An 18873-nucleotide genomic window follows, 5' to 3' on the forward strand; every position below is an offset into this window, starting at 1 on the left:
CCCCCCCCCACCCAATTTCACTTGAGTGGGACATATCTCCAAATGCCAAAGAAAAAGCAAAATGCATGCCCAGAGTTTATACTTTGATGCGAGCTAAAATGAGGTCTCAGATGTCCATTGGAACGTCACCTTTTTACGCAACCCTCGAGGCCTAGTTCCTCCCCGAGTCCCAAATTGTTGCCGATATATGTGGCAATCTGACTTCCATCCCCCTTTAACTCCCACACATGCGCTCTCTCATCTTCATTATAAAAGCAGTGGTGTCAAAAGTCTTCCAACGCCTGGGTCTGACGAGTGCCGTCAGTCACTCGCTTCACCCCGAAAATGAAATGTCATGTAAGTATCGCGTCTTTCAACTCTCTCGCTCTCCTTCTCAACCTCTCCGCTTGAGTGACGGATGAGCGAGCGATGCGACTCCATCAGAGAGTGGCGCCTGACAGTTTGATTTGACAGCCCTCTTCAAAGCAAATATACTCCTCATTCCTGACATTGCATCAGTCTGACAAGAGGGAATATGCGGAGAGGGGGATGGACCAACAACCACAGAAAAAAAAAGACATTTGTGTACATTCCCATCTGTACAAAATCATGCTAGTACTGGGCAGTTTATATTTTATTTAAAATTAAAAAAAAAAATCTGAGACCCTCTCAAGTGAATGCAGAAGTTTGTATTCTGAATACATGATATAAGATAATTGGAAATGTGCAAGACTTGGAACAAGGTAGTAATCAATTTCTGTCGTTTAGCCAAAAGCTGGCTCATGCTTAAGTATTTCTTTGGCACCCTCTGGTGGCCCAGGTACTATGTCCAAGTGAGGGGAGTAGCTTCATTTGGACAGGCTGCAGCCTTGTCTAAAAAAGTGCTCTGCTGTCATCTTGAGGTAGCTGGAGGCAGTTACAAATAGAATTTTCGCAATTCACTCTGATCGGAACTGAGCCCTGCTGCAAATAGTAAAACTCTATAAGTAACATATCAACTAACATCCTCAATTCATGTCATGTTTTTTGTTAAATTGAAAATTTCATTTTTTGTGTGAATCAAACAAAATGTAAACCATAACCTCAACTGGCACCCTTTGACCATTATTAATAAATCTGATGTGGTTCCTGCCATTAACTGCGAAACACGCACCCTTGAGTGTGTAAATATGACGTGCTTGGAGCCCCCCCCCCCCCTTCAAGTAATATGCAATGCATAGAGCTAAATGATTCATGGCAAGCTTTTACATAATTTATAATTAATCGCAACCCGTTGGCTTGGAATTTATGAATAGTGAAATTGCCTCGCCGCCATAGCGATATACTAATTAATATCTTAAGTGCCCGTTGCTCACTACGCCGGGTGTACAGGGCGGGAATAATGCGAGGCAACAACGGCTGATCTGGGCATTTCAGCGGGGAACGTCTCAACGCGATGGCCGCAATATGCATTTGCCCGAAGAACTTAACGGGGCGGGGAATCTTTTATCGGAGTTGTCACATGTTGAGGCTAATCACTCGGAGCGCCGTTAAGATTAGCGCTAATGCGTTTCCACCCTCTCGGCTGCAGGGCATCTTCAATCGACTCGTTTTGCCGCGGTCATCACAAACAATGAGAATAAGAAACTCTGCCCGTTGACGGGAAAATTAGACAGGCTCGCCGTTCGAAGGCTTTCTGTTCTCTAAGTGAGGTCCCAAAACGACAACAGAGATGACCTTTTAAACAATAGTCCCTAGAGTACTTCGGGGTTGCAAAAAGTGAATGAGTCTGTGCATGGAGTCCTCGGTTTACAACCGTATTTTACCGCAAAATACGTTTTTAATAAATGCAGTCGATTGCAGTGTGGCCAAAACGTCGCTGATGGTGTACATTAAAAGCAAACATGACAGTTGCCGTGACCTCAAGTTGACACGCGAGTTTTCAGAAGACGCCCATGGATCGAGCCCAACGAATTGTGTTTACGAGCCCAAAGTATTCTTAGTTTGGACAGTTAATTCACAGGCGAGCGTCTGCTCACTCTCCCCGCCAGCGCGCCACAAACAAAGGGGGCTCCTCTTCGCTAATGGTGCCTGAGGCTTCGCCACTATCTATTGATCTGCTGTCGCCCAATTTCTCGGTGACTTATGCCCCTTCTTAATTCCTATTACTGTGCACACTGAAGCCTTATCGCCGGGGAACAATGGGCTTGTTGTCACTGGGGGCAAGAAAAAAAATATGAGCGTGCCAGCGCAAACTTGTGACTCCTCGCCGCTCTGTGACCTCCACGCTCTGTGCTAGGCTAATGCTAAGCGCTTGCGGAAGCATCAGAAAATTGCATCTCGCCTCTCTTTTTTTTTTTCTTCCCCTCCATAAAAAATGCACGCCATAAAAATGTCGCTGCGATGACTACTCTCCGTCCTGGCCTCGGCTTCCTTTCAATTATGTTTCTCTTCTCTTTTTCTACAAAGAATAATAAAGCCATAAATTGCGGATGCGGCACAAGGTACGGACATTCCGTCTCCGAACCGCAGTTGAAGGTGCCATAAACCTCCAGCAAAAGTCAAAGATAAGGATTTACAGTTATTTAACATCATCGCGGTGACCTAAATCAAGAGAATGAAACGGCGGCTGTAGCTTCTTTGTCCTTTAGCCAAGACGCTCGCTCTGTTTGCTTTAAAATGGGGAATCCTGTTCGCCATATTTTGTATTTAAAAAAGAAATAAAACTGCAGGATCACCATTAGAATGTTTTTTGCTTCCTTAACAGTCCCGCGAAATTACGGGTCAAGCATAATTCGTGAGCATAAGCGGATAAAAAAAATGGATAGATGGCTATGGAACAGTTGCCCCACTTATCTTATTTTCGGCCGTAATGCCACGTGGCCTAGTTTGGCTTCCTCAGACCCAAACTCATGACTTGATCTGCAGGAAGACATCCATCTTTCTTTTCCGGACGGGTATTAATAACATAAATGCGTCGAAAGTCTGCTTGTTAAAGTATTCATTGTGTTGGGCGACCCTAGCGAGTGTGTGTCGCTCGTAGCGTCCAAATGTTCCCGTTTGAACAAAGACGCATTTAGCCCCGCTGCAACTGACTTGCTCGTTTCAGCGTGAAAACGCTCATGTCAGTGCCTCGGAGACCGCGGAGACGGCCGCCATTGGTGCTCAGCGTCTCCGGGTTCACGACCCCGCAGCTATGATAAATGTCAAGCGCGACAATATCCCGCTAACTAGGCGTGCCAGCGCCAGCCAATCATCTCGTTATTGACTGGGAAGGCGTAAAGGGAGCCTGTAATGTGACTCTAAATGCTACATAACAGCCTATTTATCCGACTAAGCATGTGGGCCGCTTATTCCGGCTCATGCTGTCATTCACTTGGCTCCGAGCTCGCCTGTCAGGTTCGACGCGGGAATCGCCCAACAACGCCAGCCTTTGAATGGAGAGTTAGTTTGCCTATCAATCACGACGGGAAGGCTGCCATTTTGGTTTGAATGGGAAGCCTTCGGCTCCTTTTGGTTCTGTGAAGTGAAAAATGTCCTTGACCGTATGTGCTCTGTTCTAGTCTAAACGCGGTATTGTGATTCATATTGTGTTTGGGGGGTTGGTGGGGCATTTTGCACTTGTATTGCGTGTTCGATCCCAGCTTTTGTTTTCCTCCTGTTGTCGACTTGCAATTTATCGCTCTGCGAGATCTCACCCTCAGCTGTTCACTTGTTTGAGTGTGATGCAGTGTTTGGTGAGAGACCTTCATGATGTCACGGCGTCTGATTCGCCCCGACGTGGTGACAGCATTTGATGCATTCAATCCCGCCGCCCGTTAAAATAGTCCAGCACCGTTTCCTTTATCTTGACCCTATTTTTTTTCTTCCAAACTGCTTTTACAGCCCCTGACCCTTTGACCTTGTTACATCGCCCACTCGCTCCCATGTGGTTTGAATGGAGAATTTGGAATGGATGTACCACACTGACTGGTTAGCACTACTTCTGACCCGAGTGGCTAGTATTAGCACGCTAACAACAAAACGTGAAACTGACAAGAAATCAGAAGGCTTCTCTGCCTGCCCCAAGTCACGTGCGCCAAAGGTATTTATGAGCGTTCACAACTGCCGAGCACCGGAGGCCATATGTCAATCCACCGGGAAATGCTAAAGGGTCTCTCCTCTATGTATAGCCAGATGGGTTTGACAGTATTTTGGTTGAGGGTGTCATTTCATCTTTAGGACAAACCCCCCCCCCTCCCCCACTTCGAGTTTGTCAAGTCTTATAGCGCCTGCTGAAAGAGGGGCTAGGGGGGCTGAGGTGCTAAGACACGATTGACTGTGACTAAACACATGCTGAACTCCTTTCAATCGGCGTCTATTTTCACCGCACTCTCCCCATTAACACCCGCCGCATATAGAAGCAAGGGGGGGGGGCCTCCTCAAAATAAGTCGACTCATAGTGTGGAGTACGCATTGTCACAGGTGGGCACTGCAGGCCGGGCCAGCTTTACACCTGCGCTCTTTGACGACACAGAGCAACCCCCAAAGAAGGCGGCTCGTCTTGTCATGACCCTTAAGGTGTCTTCTGGGTCGTGAACATATTTGCGTTTTGGAATCTGGAAATTGCGTATTAGTTGAATTGCCCTCCTTAAAATTTGTTGGCTTGAAATTTTGAGTTCACCCAACTTTTTGTTTTTTTTTTTTAACTAAAGTGCAGCCCAAGAAAGAAACTTTTGTTGTAGTCAGTTCGCATATTCCAGCGGAATACTTTATTTTTTATTTTTTTGTAGTACTAAATGGATGTGAGAGCAAGCCAACGTGATCCCATTTCAGTGGCTCTGCGGGAACAAAAAGATGACAGAGGAATCCAAAACCTGCACACAAACATGGCCTGGTGTGAATTTTTGCTCAAACGTAAAACTCCCAATCAAATCCTGGATCGCGAAAGTCTCCGGGGCGTCGTCCAAAACTCCGCCGCCATCCATCAACAATACTGCCGAACAGGACGCGAAGAAACTGCTTCTTTAAGCATTTCTCCGGGAGGCATAAAAAGTGTATTGACGGTCACCGCGGGCAGGTATAAAAGAAGATTGGCAAACATGAAAATCAAGTCCTCTCACGGGTGCCGTGGAGCCGCGTGCCGTCACGCTAAATCATCGGCGGGCGGGGGGGGGAAAAAAAACAACAGTCTGGTGAGAAAGCGCCGCCTCGGGCCTGGGCTTTTTGCATTCTCTCCCGAGCTTGTTATTGCAGTCGATGTCTTTTCTCCCGCCTGTTCTCGGCCCTCTAATGAACTTCATCTGTCTTGTCCCGCACGCCAACGACGCGTCGCAGTTTAATGTAACCTATAGTTTACCGTTTATTACCCGGCGCCGAGATTTAAGGATGCTGAGGATCGTGTTTCTGCGCATAAGTGATGCAGGATTGATTTCCTTTACAAATATATGAATCACCGGGGTCATTACGGCTCTGGGCTCTTTCATTAAATTGAGCTATGTCTCCTGCTAGACCTTGCACCGGGAATATACTGTACCTCGCCGGACGGCTTTGGGAATGGCGACATGTAAACTATAGCTTCATTTATTCCACCGTTGCAGCGCATTGATCCCCCGTCTGGCAAATAGATGACTGCTTATTCCCGATGTCCTTTTTTTTTTTTTTTTTTTTTAATTAATTGAAATGTAAACGCAAAGTGTGAAAAGATGTGCAGATGTCATAAATACAAATGTAGTGCTCTTTAAAGATAGCGAGAGGGCTTAATCTCCTGGTAACGGCAAAGCCCCCGTAACGGATGACGGCGCAAGAAAATTCCTCACGCGCACGGCCAATATTGACTTTTCAAATAAAAAGACATTCATGTAGATAACGGCCATTTTGACTCCTCATTAGTCACCGCTAATCTGGAAACGTGGCCGACGCGCTACGCCGGGAGGGTGGGGGGGTGGGGGGGGGCGATGAGTCGGTGTTGGCGGCCGGTCATTAAAAGGAGAAATAAAAGACAAAATAAATCCAATCGTAGGAAGGCGAGCCGTTTGTCACGTCGGCCACCGCTGGCTGCCTGCTGAACAGTTTTATTGAGTCATTCGCCCTGGCCACAAGCTGATAATCCATTCATCCTGAATCACGCCTGCATTCAGGTGATACCACGCTCTGCTTTGTTTTCATTTATTTTATCCACGTATTTAGGCACACGCGTCGAAACCATACAGACGAGCGAGGTGCTTGTCGCTTGAGGTGACGCAAAACAATTCTTAAGGCCGACACAGTGCTGCGACGATACATGCCTGCTCGAGATCTTGACAAGGGCATGTGTCCGTAAGCGTACTCGGTGCTGACAAGACCCCCGACTGAGATACAAACCGGATCCACAAGGCTCTTATTCACCAGCGCCAGAACCCCTCCTCAAACCCGCTCACCGCCCTCTAACGTGCGCCCGCAAGACTCCACGCAGTCTCTCGGACAGATGGCCACTGTTTTGCTGAAAGTGATGCGCCGACTCATGGAATGAATTCCTAGCTTCACTTTTGTTTACATTGCCCGAGATTAAGCTTGCTCGTCGTTGCCTTGGTGGAGATGTGAGATCTCGTAAGAGCCACCACAATTGCCGGACGGATGCATCGTAAAATGCATTCCTTATCCAAATTCCTTATCATGGGTAAATATACACGTTAAAAAAAAAAAAAAACCCCAGTTGGGGTTTTTCAAGCCCAACATGAGTAGTCTGTCACGGCTCAAGTGAATTTGAAGCAGCACGTACGGCAATCAGTATTTTCAGCATTGCTGGGGGACTTTCTCACAAGCACGAGAAGGCCTATCAAGTATCCCCCTGCCTCTCCCTCCCTCCGCCCGCCTGCGCAAGTCCTAGCACCTGACGACATGGTCTTCTGCCGGGAGTTGCCGCTGTCACAATAAATCAGCGGCGGACGTGATACGGTTTAATCGGGCCGGTGCCCCCTTTCACTTGCCAGAAAGATGGTGACGCGGAGCACAATGCTTGATGGTTGACTGAGCATGATAAAGCGTCGACTATTCAATCTGTGACCGAAAGTTCAAATTTCTTGAAAATGGACCCTCCATTAGTCTTTCCACTTGGGGTGCGTTTTGCACAGTATGAGACTCCCCACTTTCAGTCCATAACTGGAACAGTAACTGCATGATGGCAGTGAACTGAACTCCATTGCAAAATAAACGATTAAACTCCAAAAATTCTTCTAGAAATGCCAATTACCGTACAATATCCACCTAGTTTCCACGAACTTTTGAGGGAACCCAAAAAAAAGCAATGATTCGTGTTTCCACTGTAAACCTTAATATTTGAACACAGACGATGGCGCAACACATGTAGACATACAATTTAACAATACCCACAGACATATATTCTTTATCATCTATAGTGAACTAATATTATGGCATACACATTTAATTGTAATTGTATGTTTTTATCATGTTAAATATTCCAGAGTGCTATTTTTATGATTAAAAAAAACAATTCTGCATTTGGGGTAACTCAATAGATTGCAAAAGATTAATGGCATTTCCAATCATTTTAATGCTGAAAATGATGACACATGCCAACCACACTCAGCTCATCTTTATTTATATAGAATGTGCAATTATTCCAAACGGCGTTCCAGTTAAAATTTCTCACATAGTCAGTGGTGCCCATATCATAGTCTGCCAGTCCCTGCTTTTGAAAGCAACACCAAGATGTTCTGTTTTCTATGTCACACATGCGAGAGAAATGACTCAAGTCTTGTGAGCCAGCCGCAATAAATCCAAAATCCTTAAGAAAAGGGGAAAAAAAGATCCTACTGTCCCGATTCTCAGAAATGATTTAAAAAAAAAAAAAAGGGCGACTCCTTTAACTTCTTTAAAGGTCGAATTTTTGCTCCGAGTGTTTGCCGTCCCCTTTTTTTTTTTAAATAAACGACCCGAGTTGTCTGCGATTGATGTGCCACCAAAAGCTCGCCATGATGGATGATAACTCGGGGCGTCACGCTTTGTTGTGGGACGGGCCTACTGTGCGGCTGCGAGATGTGAGGGGATGGGGGGTGCTTGAATGTCTTGTGCCTTCAAAAAAAAAAAAAAAAAAAATCATGACTTCTTTGAACTTTTTGAATGATTGCAAGGCAAACACACTAAGGCACAAGATTCTAGCACACTCGCACCAAAAAACATTCTTCATTGGGGTTTTCCCCCCCAGCTAGCAAAGCGATCTTCAGTGTTGATTTAGAAGTGAAGCGCTAGATTATACCACCTGCATGTTAAATGTGATTTATCAAGCCAGGAGACGGCTCGTGTCGTTGCCTTCTGATCTGGACCAAAAAAATAGTATGTTTTTTTTTTTCTCTTTTTTTGCTTTGCAGGCGCCTTGCCATACCCGGCTCTCCATAAAGGCTCTCTTTGATGTTTACTCAACCAGCCTTAAACTGCTAATCGCGGCGCTCTTTACACTTACGAGCAAACATTTACCGGCATTTAATAAGCCGTACCTGTGAGAGTGGCGCCTAATTAAATCCGTCTGGCTGCTGGCCATCGTCATTCGTCACACGGAACAGATTGCTGATAACGCGTCTCTTATAAATTCACCAGAGAGGCATAACTATCGCTTTTCTTGACTGTGTTTGCCGAGCAGAAAATTCTACAATTTCGAGACAATTTCCATCGTAAAGGAAATGATGATAAAAGTAGAAAGCATCTGGATGGTTTTGACGTGACAGAATAATTACCGGCGCGAAGATGGACGACGCCTTTGCACCTGCGTGGGCGGGAGAGAGCGTTTTCACCCCGGCCCGCCAGATGCAAATGAATCACGCGTGATAGCCTCCGGCTCAGGCCAACATTTGAAGGATATCAAGCACCCAAGGTGCCTCAAATTGACCCCCTCGTCTTTGCCGCTTGCACTTGGATTTTAGTCTCCCATGCAAAGCTGCGCAATGTTGTACACAACATCTGCTTTTCATTTCCTGCAAGAAAAACAGAGGCTAATGGAGTCAGGGTGTAAGCGCTCACTCGTTCTGTTGCAGTCGTTCTCAAAAGCTGGTGCTCCAAAGAGTCGCTGCCCGAATGCAGTTTCGGTGCTTTTCACTTTTCGGTGCCTTGCATTGAAGAGTTGTTGTCTGCCTTTCAACATTCATGTAGGTCGATTTTACATTTGACGTTTAACTTCAATACATTTGAATTGAGTCATCGACGGTGAAGTACAGTGATGCCTTGAGATCAGACGGGTGAATTCACTTCACAATCGGCGTCAGTTTGGCATCGTGACAAATCTTCAAACGGAGTTTTCAAGCTGTCACTTCAGTTGAAGTTCACAGTCGAACCAAAACAAAGTGTGAAACGCGTGTCTTGAAAACAACCACGTTGCCTTGCTTTTCAGTCTGCGAGCTTAATGCGACTCCATAATGGAAAATGTCATGGAGTAGCTAATGAGTAGCATCTGTGTTGTAACGCATGGCTGTTTGAACACAAACGGTGAAGCAACACATATACCGGATCAATTGTGAATCCTTGCAAACCGATGAATGATAGTCTGGTTTGTTGAGTAATAACTGGTCTCCATGTATGTTTCTATTATCCTGCCCCCAGGAGGCCAATTTAATCCATTACTGCATGTTTTTTATAAACATTTACGGAGTGTGATTTTCCTCATTAGAACAATATATCACATAAAAAGATACGTATAATTTTTAGTGGCAGGCCGGAACGGATTAATGGCATTTCAATTCATTCCATGTGGACAGATGATTTGAAAATTGAGTGTCGCAACAACAAGGTCTACTGCTTTTTAATATCGGTCGGTCGGTTGCTGAGTACTTTTAATTTTTTCGGGGTGCTACTTGGTGGCAACAATTTTTGAGAGCAGCTTGTTTAACCGCACTGTGATTTACGGACGACGAGTGAACTCTGGGAAGCAAAACAACCAAGTCTGAGTTCAGGGACTAGCAACCGGGCCTTTTTTTGGCGGCGGGAGGCCTCGGCTTTTCTTTCGGCTCATGCCAAAGTATTTCGCACGGCAATTAGCTCCGTCCTCATTTGGGTCTCCAGTCCCGCAGGGTTAGCACAGCCATTTATCATCCTCGGGGCTTGGAACGCCGCCACTCCAGCTTCGCTACTTTTTGTAAACAGTCACTAGCACTTTCCATGTCATCGCTTTTGAGGTTCTTTTTTTCGTCCGAATGGCTCGCCCGATGCTTTGCTTTTTCTCTTCGGATGGCAAATGTCATGACACATGGCTCATTTCTCACGTGATAAATACACGGGGCAAAAAGAGCGATGACAACGGCGAGCGACGGAAACTGAAACCACCTTGTTATTTACGCTCGTTATAACCCTAACGACACGGAGCCACCGGCGAGTCAAATTTACAAGGCTCTTTATGAGCGGACTTGACATTTAGCTCGTGTTTATACACACATAGACGGCCGGATAAGTAACCTTGTTAGAGCGGCATTAAAAGCACTATTCTTGTTTTATGTTTGATCCGCGCCTTGCGTTACCCCAAAAGTGTTGGCTGCCATACAAGTATTTATATCGCCTCCAAATGCCTGCGGGGCGTCATTAAAAGACGCATTTGAGTAGGCAGAGCCGTAAACGGGCGTCGGATGCTTCCTGGCTCTCCTTCGCCGCAACATCTTCCGAGCCGGCCAGGAAAATAATTGAAGTACAGTACGTGCACGTCCAAGTGACGAGGAGAGAGTCATTACTCGGATGAGAGCTTGCCAAGTGATTCGGAATCTGTCACGTGTTTGAAACATTGTCCGTCTGTCTTCATCATTCACAATTATGGAAGTCCAATAAGCTCCTTTTGGCTTTTATTGAACCCTCGCATACAGTTGGGGTCAAATGTAACCTGTTTTTTTTTCTTTTTGGGATATTTGACAGCGCTAAAAACTGAATATTCTTCTTTCACACTGAAATTCAGTGTGAAACCCTTTCAGCAACGGATATTTGATCGCAATCGGTGAAGCAACACGTAGATAGATAATAGAACAATGCCACATTGATTATCCTCTGCAAAGAGAGACCAATACTGCAATTCACGTATTGTGATGTCTCCTCTGTTCCCATATCCATTCATTCTTGTCAGGCAGGCGATGAATAAATGATGAGAATATCTGTCGTTCCATAATTTGATCTCAACAATTCTAAGGATATTCCTGCCCGGGGAAAACAAGCGGCGTGTAGTGCTTAAGTGGAGTCGCAGACATTATCAGAAGGGACTAATTGTCAAGGTTGTGTGTCTGGGCGCATGATTGATGCGAGGCTGCTCCGTCAGGTGGCGGCAGTGTTTAATGTTCTCATTATTGCCGTTTCTGCTGTGTATATTTCTCTGTCAGCGCCAGCGAAGCCATGCGACTCGCCCGCGACACTTGAAAGACCTCCGGGTCATCCATCTTGCCTCCGCCTGCCCCCCACCTGAATGTTCAGCCTCACTCGAGCGCCGGGGATTTGTTGTGACGCCGCATCCAGCTGACAGACAGCTTTTCTATAAAAAGGAGGAAAGCATCCATTGGTTCTCTGGCTTTACCAGCTGTGGAAACCATCTTGCTTTTGTAATTGGGTGGAGGAGGGCGGAGGCAACGGTGTTGTTTTGACCATTTGTGGTTCTCAAGTGTTCTCCCTATTTTTACCGAGTCACGACCTACTTTGAGGGAAGGGGAAAATGAGAGAGAAAATGTGTTATTTAAAAGTATTCCTTCGGAAGCATCTGTAGATCGCATTTTTCAACGCGCTTGTGTGTTCAAAATGCTTTTTCAGAGCCCTTTGTAAAGAAATTTACCCTGTGAGGGTTAGCTAAATGCTGAATGCATAAAAAAAAGGGAAAAAAAAGAAAGGGGGAATTTCAGTTCTTTTCCCAGGCTCGTTACAAGATTTATTGTGTTCTGCTGTCTAATTTCGAATCTTGCACAAAAAGAAAAAAAAAATCCATTTGTCTTGGAGGAAAAATGACATGCCACGTGCTCCAGATGGATTTTTTTTTTTTTTTTTAACTGTTTAAGAGAAACTGCTGCTCTTCAAGCCTAATCACGAGCTGTACATTATGGCGGCCGTTGAAGCAGATGGCAGACTTGAGACTTGGGGTCCTTCCACTGTATTAGCACATGCTCGTCTGTCATATTTGACTGGCCAAAGTGACATGTCCATCACCTGTAATGGTCCGCCAGCTGGCAGCGAGCATTTCGCTCCACTTTACTGCCATTTTTCATTTCCAGCTATATTCAAGCGACTTTCTTTTTCCTCGTCTGTCACTGCCGTGCTAACTATTTTTTTTTCCCCTTTCAGTGGCAAGAAATTAAGTTGTGTCCACAGCTTATTTCCTCTCATCGGTCAGCGCCATAATTCAGCCACTAAAACCGTCGCAACTGGAGTAACGGGTTCACATGGTGAGATTGTTTTTTTCTTTCTGTTAACAAACTCAATAAGAATAATCAGGAAGCCGGCCGGTCACGTGTCTGCCTTAGAAGGCAGCTGGCAACAGCGTGTAGACGCCGTGTGGTTGATTGTTGGCGAGAAGGCGTGTTTGCTCATCTTTTTCTAAAAACGGACTTGATTGAAATGAAATAGCATAGCTAGCACCCTTAAAATCAATCACAACTCAAGACAAAAAAATCCACCAGTGTTGGCTCGTATCTGGAAAAGCTCATAAGTTGGGCTACTTCTAAGTCAACTGCATATTGTAAAAAAAAAAAAACTTCAAACACTTCAAAACCTGCCACACATAATAGATCAACACCGTATTTGTCGTGACTATAGCACGAACCTTAAAAGGCAGCGCGCATGTTTGCCAAGCAGCAAAATCTCCCTCCGTGAAGATGCCAAGTGTAATTTTAAGCGTGGGTGTCGGGGTGGAGGTGATGCGGTTGGGTGGAAGGAAGGGGTTGGCGTACTTTGGCCGCATTTCCCCCGACGAGGGAGCACAAACGGCGGGGGGAGGCACGGTGCCAGCGTGTCATACATTTGAACACGCTTAAATTAGCGGCTGTTTACTGTTCTCGGCGGCCATTCGTCTTAGTCAACGTAGCTCAGCTCCTCACAAATTTGTCAGTAAGCGCTTCCACATGCCACCACCAAGCAGGGGCGGGCGGGCGGGAGGAGAAAAAAACGGGGTTATCGGAGGCCCTTCAGTCAGCCTGCAGTTAATTAGCCATCTTCACACACACACACACACACACACACACACACACACACACACACACACACATACACGCACACACGCACGCGCACACAATAGGGCTGGTGGTCATTAATCACACGCAAGTGGCAGTTGACAAGCTGAGCAAGATGTTGTTGGAGACCAAAAGGGGGGAAAAAAAGAAAGTATTCAGCCAATGACAGACATCCAAAATGTGCCCTTGTCAGTGGCGTGTGTTAATTCTAGGGTTTGTGGAGTGTTGAAAGACAAGAACTTACTGTTTAACTCACCCTTGCGATTTCTTGCATCCCCCTCCCCCACCCCCTTTTGTGCGTTGAGATACTGCAGACATTCCCCATCGGTTGAACTCCTGCGCTTATTGTGTGTGTGCAGAATCAACACGCCCCAAGAATAGATTTGCAGATTATATTTCTGAGGTTGCCCGTTTTGCAAGCAGGGGACCTTTCGTCTGTTAATTCACTCACTATTCGCGTTTTTTTGTTTTTGTTTTTTTTTGTACTCAGGCCAAGACCATGTCTTGTATAAATATATTGCTTTGGTGCCATCTTGTGGCTAAGTAACGGCGTCAGCGGCTAGCTTCATCGAGCTGTGTTTTCGCCTTGTCTCGTCGAAAAAAAAAAGTGACTTGACGCCATCTTGTCATCTCAAGGCAATTACAACGCTTCGGTCATCGTAGTCGTAGCTTGTTAGTGATGTTCCACGCTCTGTTTTTATGTGCTGCTGCTTCTGGTGTTGTGTTAAAGTAGAAATTTTTATGTCATTTACGTAACATGCATATGCTATCGCCAATCATTGTCTTTTGTTTTTTTTTGTGTTTTACAGTAAACTTCCACGAGGGGTGACAAACAGCTCGAAGCATCCACGCCTCGTATTTGAGGAAATCTGCAAAGAAATTCTCTGAAGAGCTTCAATGTGTTTTTCGCAGGTAGGGAGGCACTTACTTCCATTCACGACAGTGGCGAAAGTTGATTTGGGTTACAATTAATGAGTTCCCGTGGAGATATTCGTGCTCACTTCTCTGTGCAGGTGTGTAAACATGATCTGAAGTCTGAAGCAACACGCCCTATTTTTCTCTGCGGTCAGATAGATAGATGCTCCTGATTTCAAGCTGGTCCTTCGGGCCTTTAAGTCCAAGCCTAGCAGCCTCTTCAAGGGTCGTAAATTGAGAGCAGGAAGTTAATGTAAGCAGTGGGGGGAAGTCCCCCTGATTGGATCATTAATAAGCTTGACAGCAAGCTATAAGGACCACATTGCAACAGACAAACATTTCAAAATGTGTTGCGCTGCAGGTGGGGCCCCGGGGAGGATCACCAGCTCGTGTCGGTCACACATTGTAAACTTGAACTATTCTTAGCTCCAAAGACAAAGAATAATAAAGAAAAGGCTTAAATGCATCAGATACAGTATTTGCCATAGCATTGAGTTGACAAGGACAGATTAGAATGATTCCTGCGATGATTTGGAGTTCGGCTGACTGAAAATGAACAAATGTAAGATTTCACAAAATAGATGCTGGATGTTGAAAGTAGCACCAGAATGAACGCATATATTTTCAAAACCTAGAAGTATGTACAGTGCTTATGATACATTTTTTTATACTATCACCATCCAGTATCACGAAGTGCTTTAATGCTGACACTTTCAATCTTATATTAAACTGTCACTGTTGAAAATGCAAGGATAACAATCATTTTTTTAGCATCACACATTTTAGTTGGCCTATTAATTCATCACGACAAGTTTTGGATCATTGTCAATAATTTAGGTCAACATAATAGTGGGTGCCAAGGTAATATCATTTCTTAAGCACGGCGCACATTTTTAAATGTAAGTTAGTATAAATACTTATTTTAATCCCTTAAGGGGATCATTAATTTTCCCAAAGCGTCTCTAACAATTCTTTTCACTTTCTTACTTCCAGCTGGAGGTCATCCAGTCCTCAGATCAAAAATCCAATCGTGGTCTCTCCTGTACCAAATATCACGGTAAGAGCAACAGACATCCAATTTTCAAAAGACTTTTTCGTCTCTTTATTTTTCTCCCCCCTATCGTGATCTGCTTTTTCTCTCCTAATACCAACAAGCTTTGAAAAAAATATTTTGTTTTGTTTTTTTTTCCCCCCAGTACAGCTAAAAAAAGGAAGAAAATAAATGTGGCTGTCTTCAGCGCTATTGACACTGCGATTGCCTGCCACAGGACTCCTTTCGTGACATATGCAAGAAGAAAAATGTCAAAACTATTCCTGTCGCAACTTGTTTCTTAGTGGGAATTCAACTCGCAAGTTGCTATTTTAAAAAAACGGTCACAAGAGTGGTCAGAAAAGTGACTAAAAACGTTGCAACCTAATTGCTAAGCTAGCAGCATTGACTGTGCTTTTATAAACTAACTTCTCAATTCGCAGTCAAGTTGTGAGTCCATGTCAGAATGACAAAGCGCTTGAAAAACGAATGAAAAGAAAATACTAATAAAAAATCCTTCTGTATCATCAACACAGACCGTCTCAAGTTTTCAAGATCGCTCCGTGTGTACAGATACCACCAGAAGAAGAAAATCAACAAATACCGGTATGTGAGTTTTGCTTTTCTTCAGAACATAAAGAAACACGCGAGTAAGTATATCCCCAAGCTAAGACGGGGTGGAAAACATGCGGGTTGTGGGCCATAAAGGCCCCCCCCCCCCTGAGAATATTTGATGCAGCCAGTCACACAAGACACATTTTGTGTAATTCTTTGTGTATTGGGGAAAAAAAGACAGAAATTGAAGTTACAACAAGCAAATGGTGAAATGTTGAACAAAAACATGACTTTTAAATTTTAATAAAGTAAAACCTTCAAGTCCTTGGGATATTACATTGTAAAAATGAATTTGAATTTTGTAAAAGTTTAATCAATAAGGCATGTGGGCTTCATGGTGGATCCCCTGCACACAGCCAATCAATACTGTAAATCAATGTGGATTGTGAAGAAGCTCATGGTGGGTCTTCCACATCCATCACAGTGAAGACAACTCTGGAGGCCCGTTTTGTTTTTTTATCCTTTGGAGGTGGCTCCCAAATAATGCACATCCACGCTGTTGCAAGTTATATTATAGATTTTTTTATTTTTTTAAGTCACGCTTGAAGCTATCTCAAATAAATACATTGATCCCCACATGGATCCAGTCCCTGCATGAAGTACATATAAAACTCATTGGGCCTAAAATCTCCTTTATAAATGTGTGTGTGTGTATTTTGTCTGTGTGAATGGTCTCTACTGGTACCCCAAAGCCGAGGCTGTGGTCAGTCTTTGTCCATACAAAGCATACGGGGAGTAATAAGGGCCTGTGGCCGCGGGCACCGGCACCGGGGCTCCGGGGGCGGGCAGTGGGCTCTTGGAGTACGGGTGATAGCGGCTGCTTAGTCCAAGCGGGTGATGCGGGCCCCCCCTCAGGGCGAGGGCGCCGGGGCTGGACGGGCTCCCACCGGAGGTCATGTGCATGTGGCAGGCCATAGCCGCGGCCAGCGACGACGAACCCGGGTAGCCGGAGAGCAGCTTCTCCGAGCCGGCCGCGAAAGCCGTGTGAGTCCTTAGGTGGCCGAGCAGCTCCTCGGAGCTGGAGAAGCGCTTGTCGCACGCGCCGTTCGCCGACACCCAGTTGCAGACGTGCGGCAGCGGGTCGTTGGGCAGTACGAAACCGTACGGGTACAGCGGGTGTCCGCCGAACGACGGCGCCGACGACGGCACGCCGTGCAGCGGGTGCGCAGAGTACACGAGCGGGTATCCAGACTTGAGGGCCGAGGCGGCATCGTGCGCGCAGTTTGCGCCGGAGGTCGCCGACAAATGGCTGGTGCAGTGGTAGCTGAGGCAGTACGGGTCCCGACACAAGCCGGCGGACATTAGCGAGGGAGGGGATGCCCCGGCCAGGGGGCTGGTCCCGGCCTTGCTGCACGCCGCGAATTGCGCGCTCAGGAGCTGACTGCTCGATTTGGCGTGCTCCAGGCTCATACCGGGAGGCAGGAAGGGCTGGGGATAACCCGCGTAGGCGCCCGCTAAACTCCCAGGGTAGGAAATGCCGGCGGGCGGCAGCGGGAATACCGCGTGGCCGGGTTTGTAGGGGGAAACCGGAGCCACCAATCCGGTGCCGAGCATCGACGAGGTGATGGACGGCGAGTCCGAAGTGACGGCCTTGGACCCGGGCGTGCTTTCCTGGCTGCCATCGGGGCTAATTCCACTCGTCCTATGACTCTCCGGCGACGACGTGTTTTTATTACGCTCGCACTCCTTTTTGTCGTCCTTTTCCGCCGCTTTGCCGTCGCACGGCAGCGGCGAAGCTGACGCGGAGGCGCAGGAGCTCGGGCTCGCGCTGCGGCTGCCTGTCCTAGGCGTGAACGGCGGGCAGGTGGCGCTCGGCACTCGGAAAGCGTTCTTATCTCCGCTCAGGCTCGACTCCTTCTTGGTGTCCGAACACGACGACGACTTGGCGTAGGGCTTAAAGCTCGACTTGTCGTCCGCGCCGATGTCGCTGATCTTGATCGGCCCAGCCTTGCTCTCCTTGTCCCCGCCGGACGCCACCGAGGAAAGCTTGGAGGAGGCTGGGGGGTCCGGCTTGCCGATCTGGGAGCATGTTTGAGCCAAAAGCGCCAGTGGGCTCTTCTTGGCGTCCAGCTGTGACGCACAACAAATCTCAGTTAAGATGTGTACCTTTTGGGGACTTATTTGGCCATAATTTTTGTGCGCGCAGTACTGCAGCATCCTTTTAAGCCCCTCAAATCCAAAGTGAGTTAAGAAAGAAAGAAATCAAACCATTAACACCATAATAAATTCACATTTTGAGAAAAAAAGATATGCTTTTTTTTTTTATCTTGTCATCTCCTAGGGAGGAGTGTCTGACTTATTTTTGTCTGCAGGCTACATCAAACCAATCCTTAAATGGGCCATTCTATGGAGCTGAAAGTCTTTATAAATGCATGGATCATTTCATACTATTACACAATTTCCCCCTGTGTTTCATATCGCTACCGTAGATGTTTTTAACAACAAATTGAATTTGCAAACAGAGGTTGTGGAACATAGTGGCAAGCAATTATTGAAAAGCACAACCAAACTATTGTTCAATTTAGATTGAGAAGCGAATAGGCTCTTTGCTGTAATTTGTCCACATGAAATGATGTGGCGGTCCGAATCTGTCGCCCGGGCCTCGGGTTTGACGCCGTTGACTTAGAACGACTCAAACAGCCCAAATGCAGGCTTCTCCGTGCCCCAGGAAGGAGCGCCTTGGACAGACTCACCTCGATGGGGCTGATCGGCGTAGACGGCAGCGGCTGGAGGTACTCCGGGTGCATGATGTGTCCCGCCCGAGCCGTGAGCATTTTCAGCAACTTGATGGGCAGACGGCCGGCTTGACGGTGCGGGTCTGCAGGGGAGGAGACGGTGTTGTCGGCGGCGGTGGTGCTGCGTTGCGCGTACGTGCGGCTGGCGGGGCTCAGTGCGCCTTTCTCCCCGGATGAGGAGCGGCTCTCCCACGCTGGATTGGAGCTGTGTCTCAGGACAGACACCGCGGGCGCTGTGATCATGACCCAAAGCTCGTGCAAATGGCCGAGAAATGCATGTGTGGGGAATGCGCGTAAGCCCCTCAAAATCTCGCTAAAAGCCTCAGCCAAACACAAAAGCGTTAAATCCTCATGGATGTTTGTGGACAATCCGTGTCGCGTCGTCTCTGTGTCCGCCGTCGCGCCTTCTCCCGTCGGCGTCCTGTGACAGTGTGGTCGCAGGTCCGAGAGCGCGCTCAGATTACAGGAG

The 18873-nt window shown here is 46.6% G+C and overlaps 1 protein-coding gene and 1 long non-coding RNA gene across 3 annotated transcripts in view; one reads left to right on the forward strand and one right to left on the reverse strand.

Annotated features, from left to right (window-relative positions):
* LOC109513428 (uncharacterized) overlaps positions 1-15827 on the forward strand; it is a 20635-nt gene extending 4808 nt beyond the window's left edge. The window contains exons 2-5 of one of the 2 annotated variants that reach the window (XR_002167765.1): positions 12226-12326; positions 13919-14021; positions 15018-15081; positions 15591-15827. This is a non-coding gene — a long non-coding RNA (uncharacterized LOC109513428). The remainder of the gene's footprint in view (positions 1-12225; positions 12327-13918; positions 14022-15017; positions 15082-15590) is intronic. The other variant, XR_002167766.1, reaches the window with a different exon arrangement.
* Positions 15828-16175: 348 nt separating this feature from the next.
* Positions 16176-18647, reverse strand: LOC109513395 (zinc finger protein 503-like). Its single transcript, XM_019865854.1, has 2 exons — positions 18363-18647; positions 16176-17739 (listed from the first exon to the last, which is right to left on the reverse strand). The coding sequence occupies exons 1-2, from the start codon at positions 18645-18647 to the stop codon at positions 16345-16347; spliced, it is 1680 nt and encodes a 559-aa protein (XP_019721413.1). The 3' UTR covers positions 16176-16344.
* Positions 18648-18873: the final 226 nt, after the last annotated feature.

Source organism: Hippocampus comes, unplaced genomic scaffold (genome assembly GCF_001891065.2).
Source record: "Hippocampus comes isolate QL1 unplaced genomic scaffold, H_comes_QL1_v1.1 scaffold116, whole genome shotgun sequence".
Taxonomy (NCBI): Eukaryota; Metazoa; Chordata; class Actinopteri; order Syngnathiformes; family Syngnathidae; genus Hippocampus; species Hippocampus comes.

Coding starts and splice junctions, on each gene's coding strand:
- LOC109513395 (XM_019865854.1), bottom strand. CDS start 18,647: ATGATCACAGCGCCCGCGGTGTCTGTCCTGAGACACAGCTCCAATCCA. Junction 17,740..18,362: donor CGCCGATCAGCCCCATCGAG/GTGAGTCTGTCC, acceptor TGTGCGTCACAG/CTGGACGCCAAGAAGAGCCC.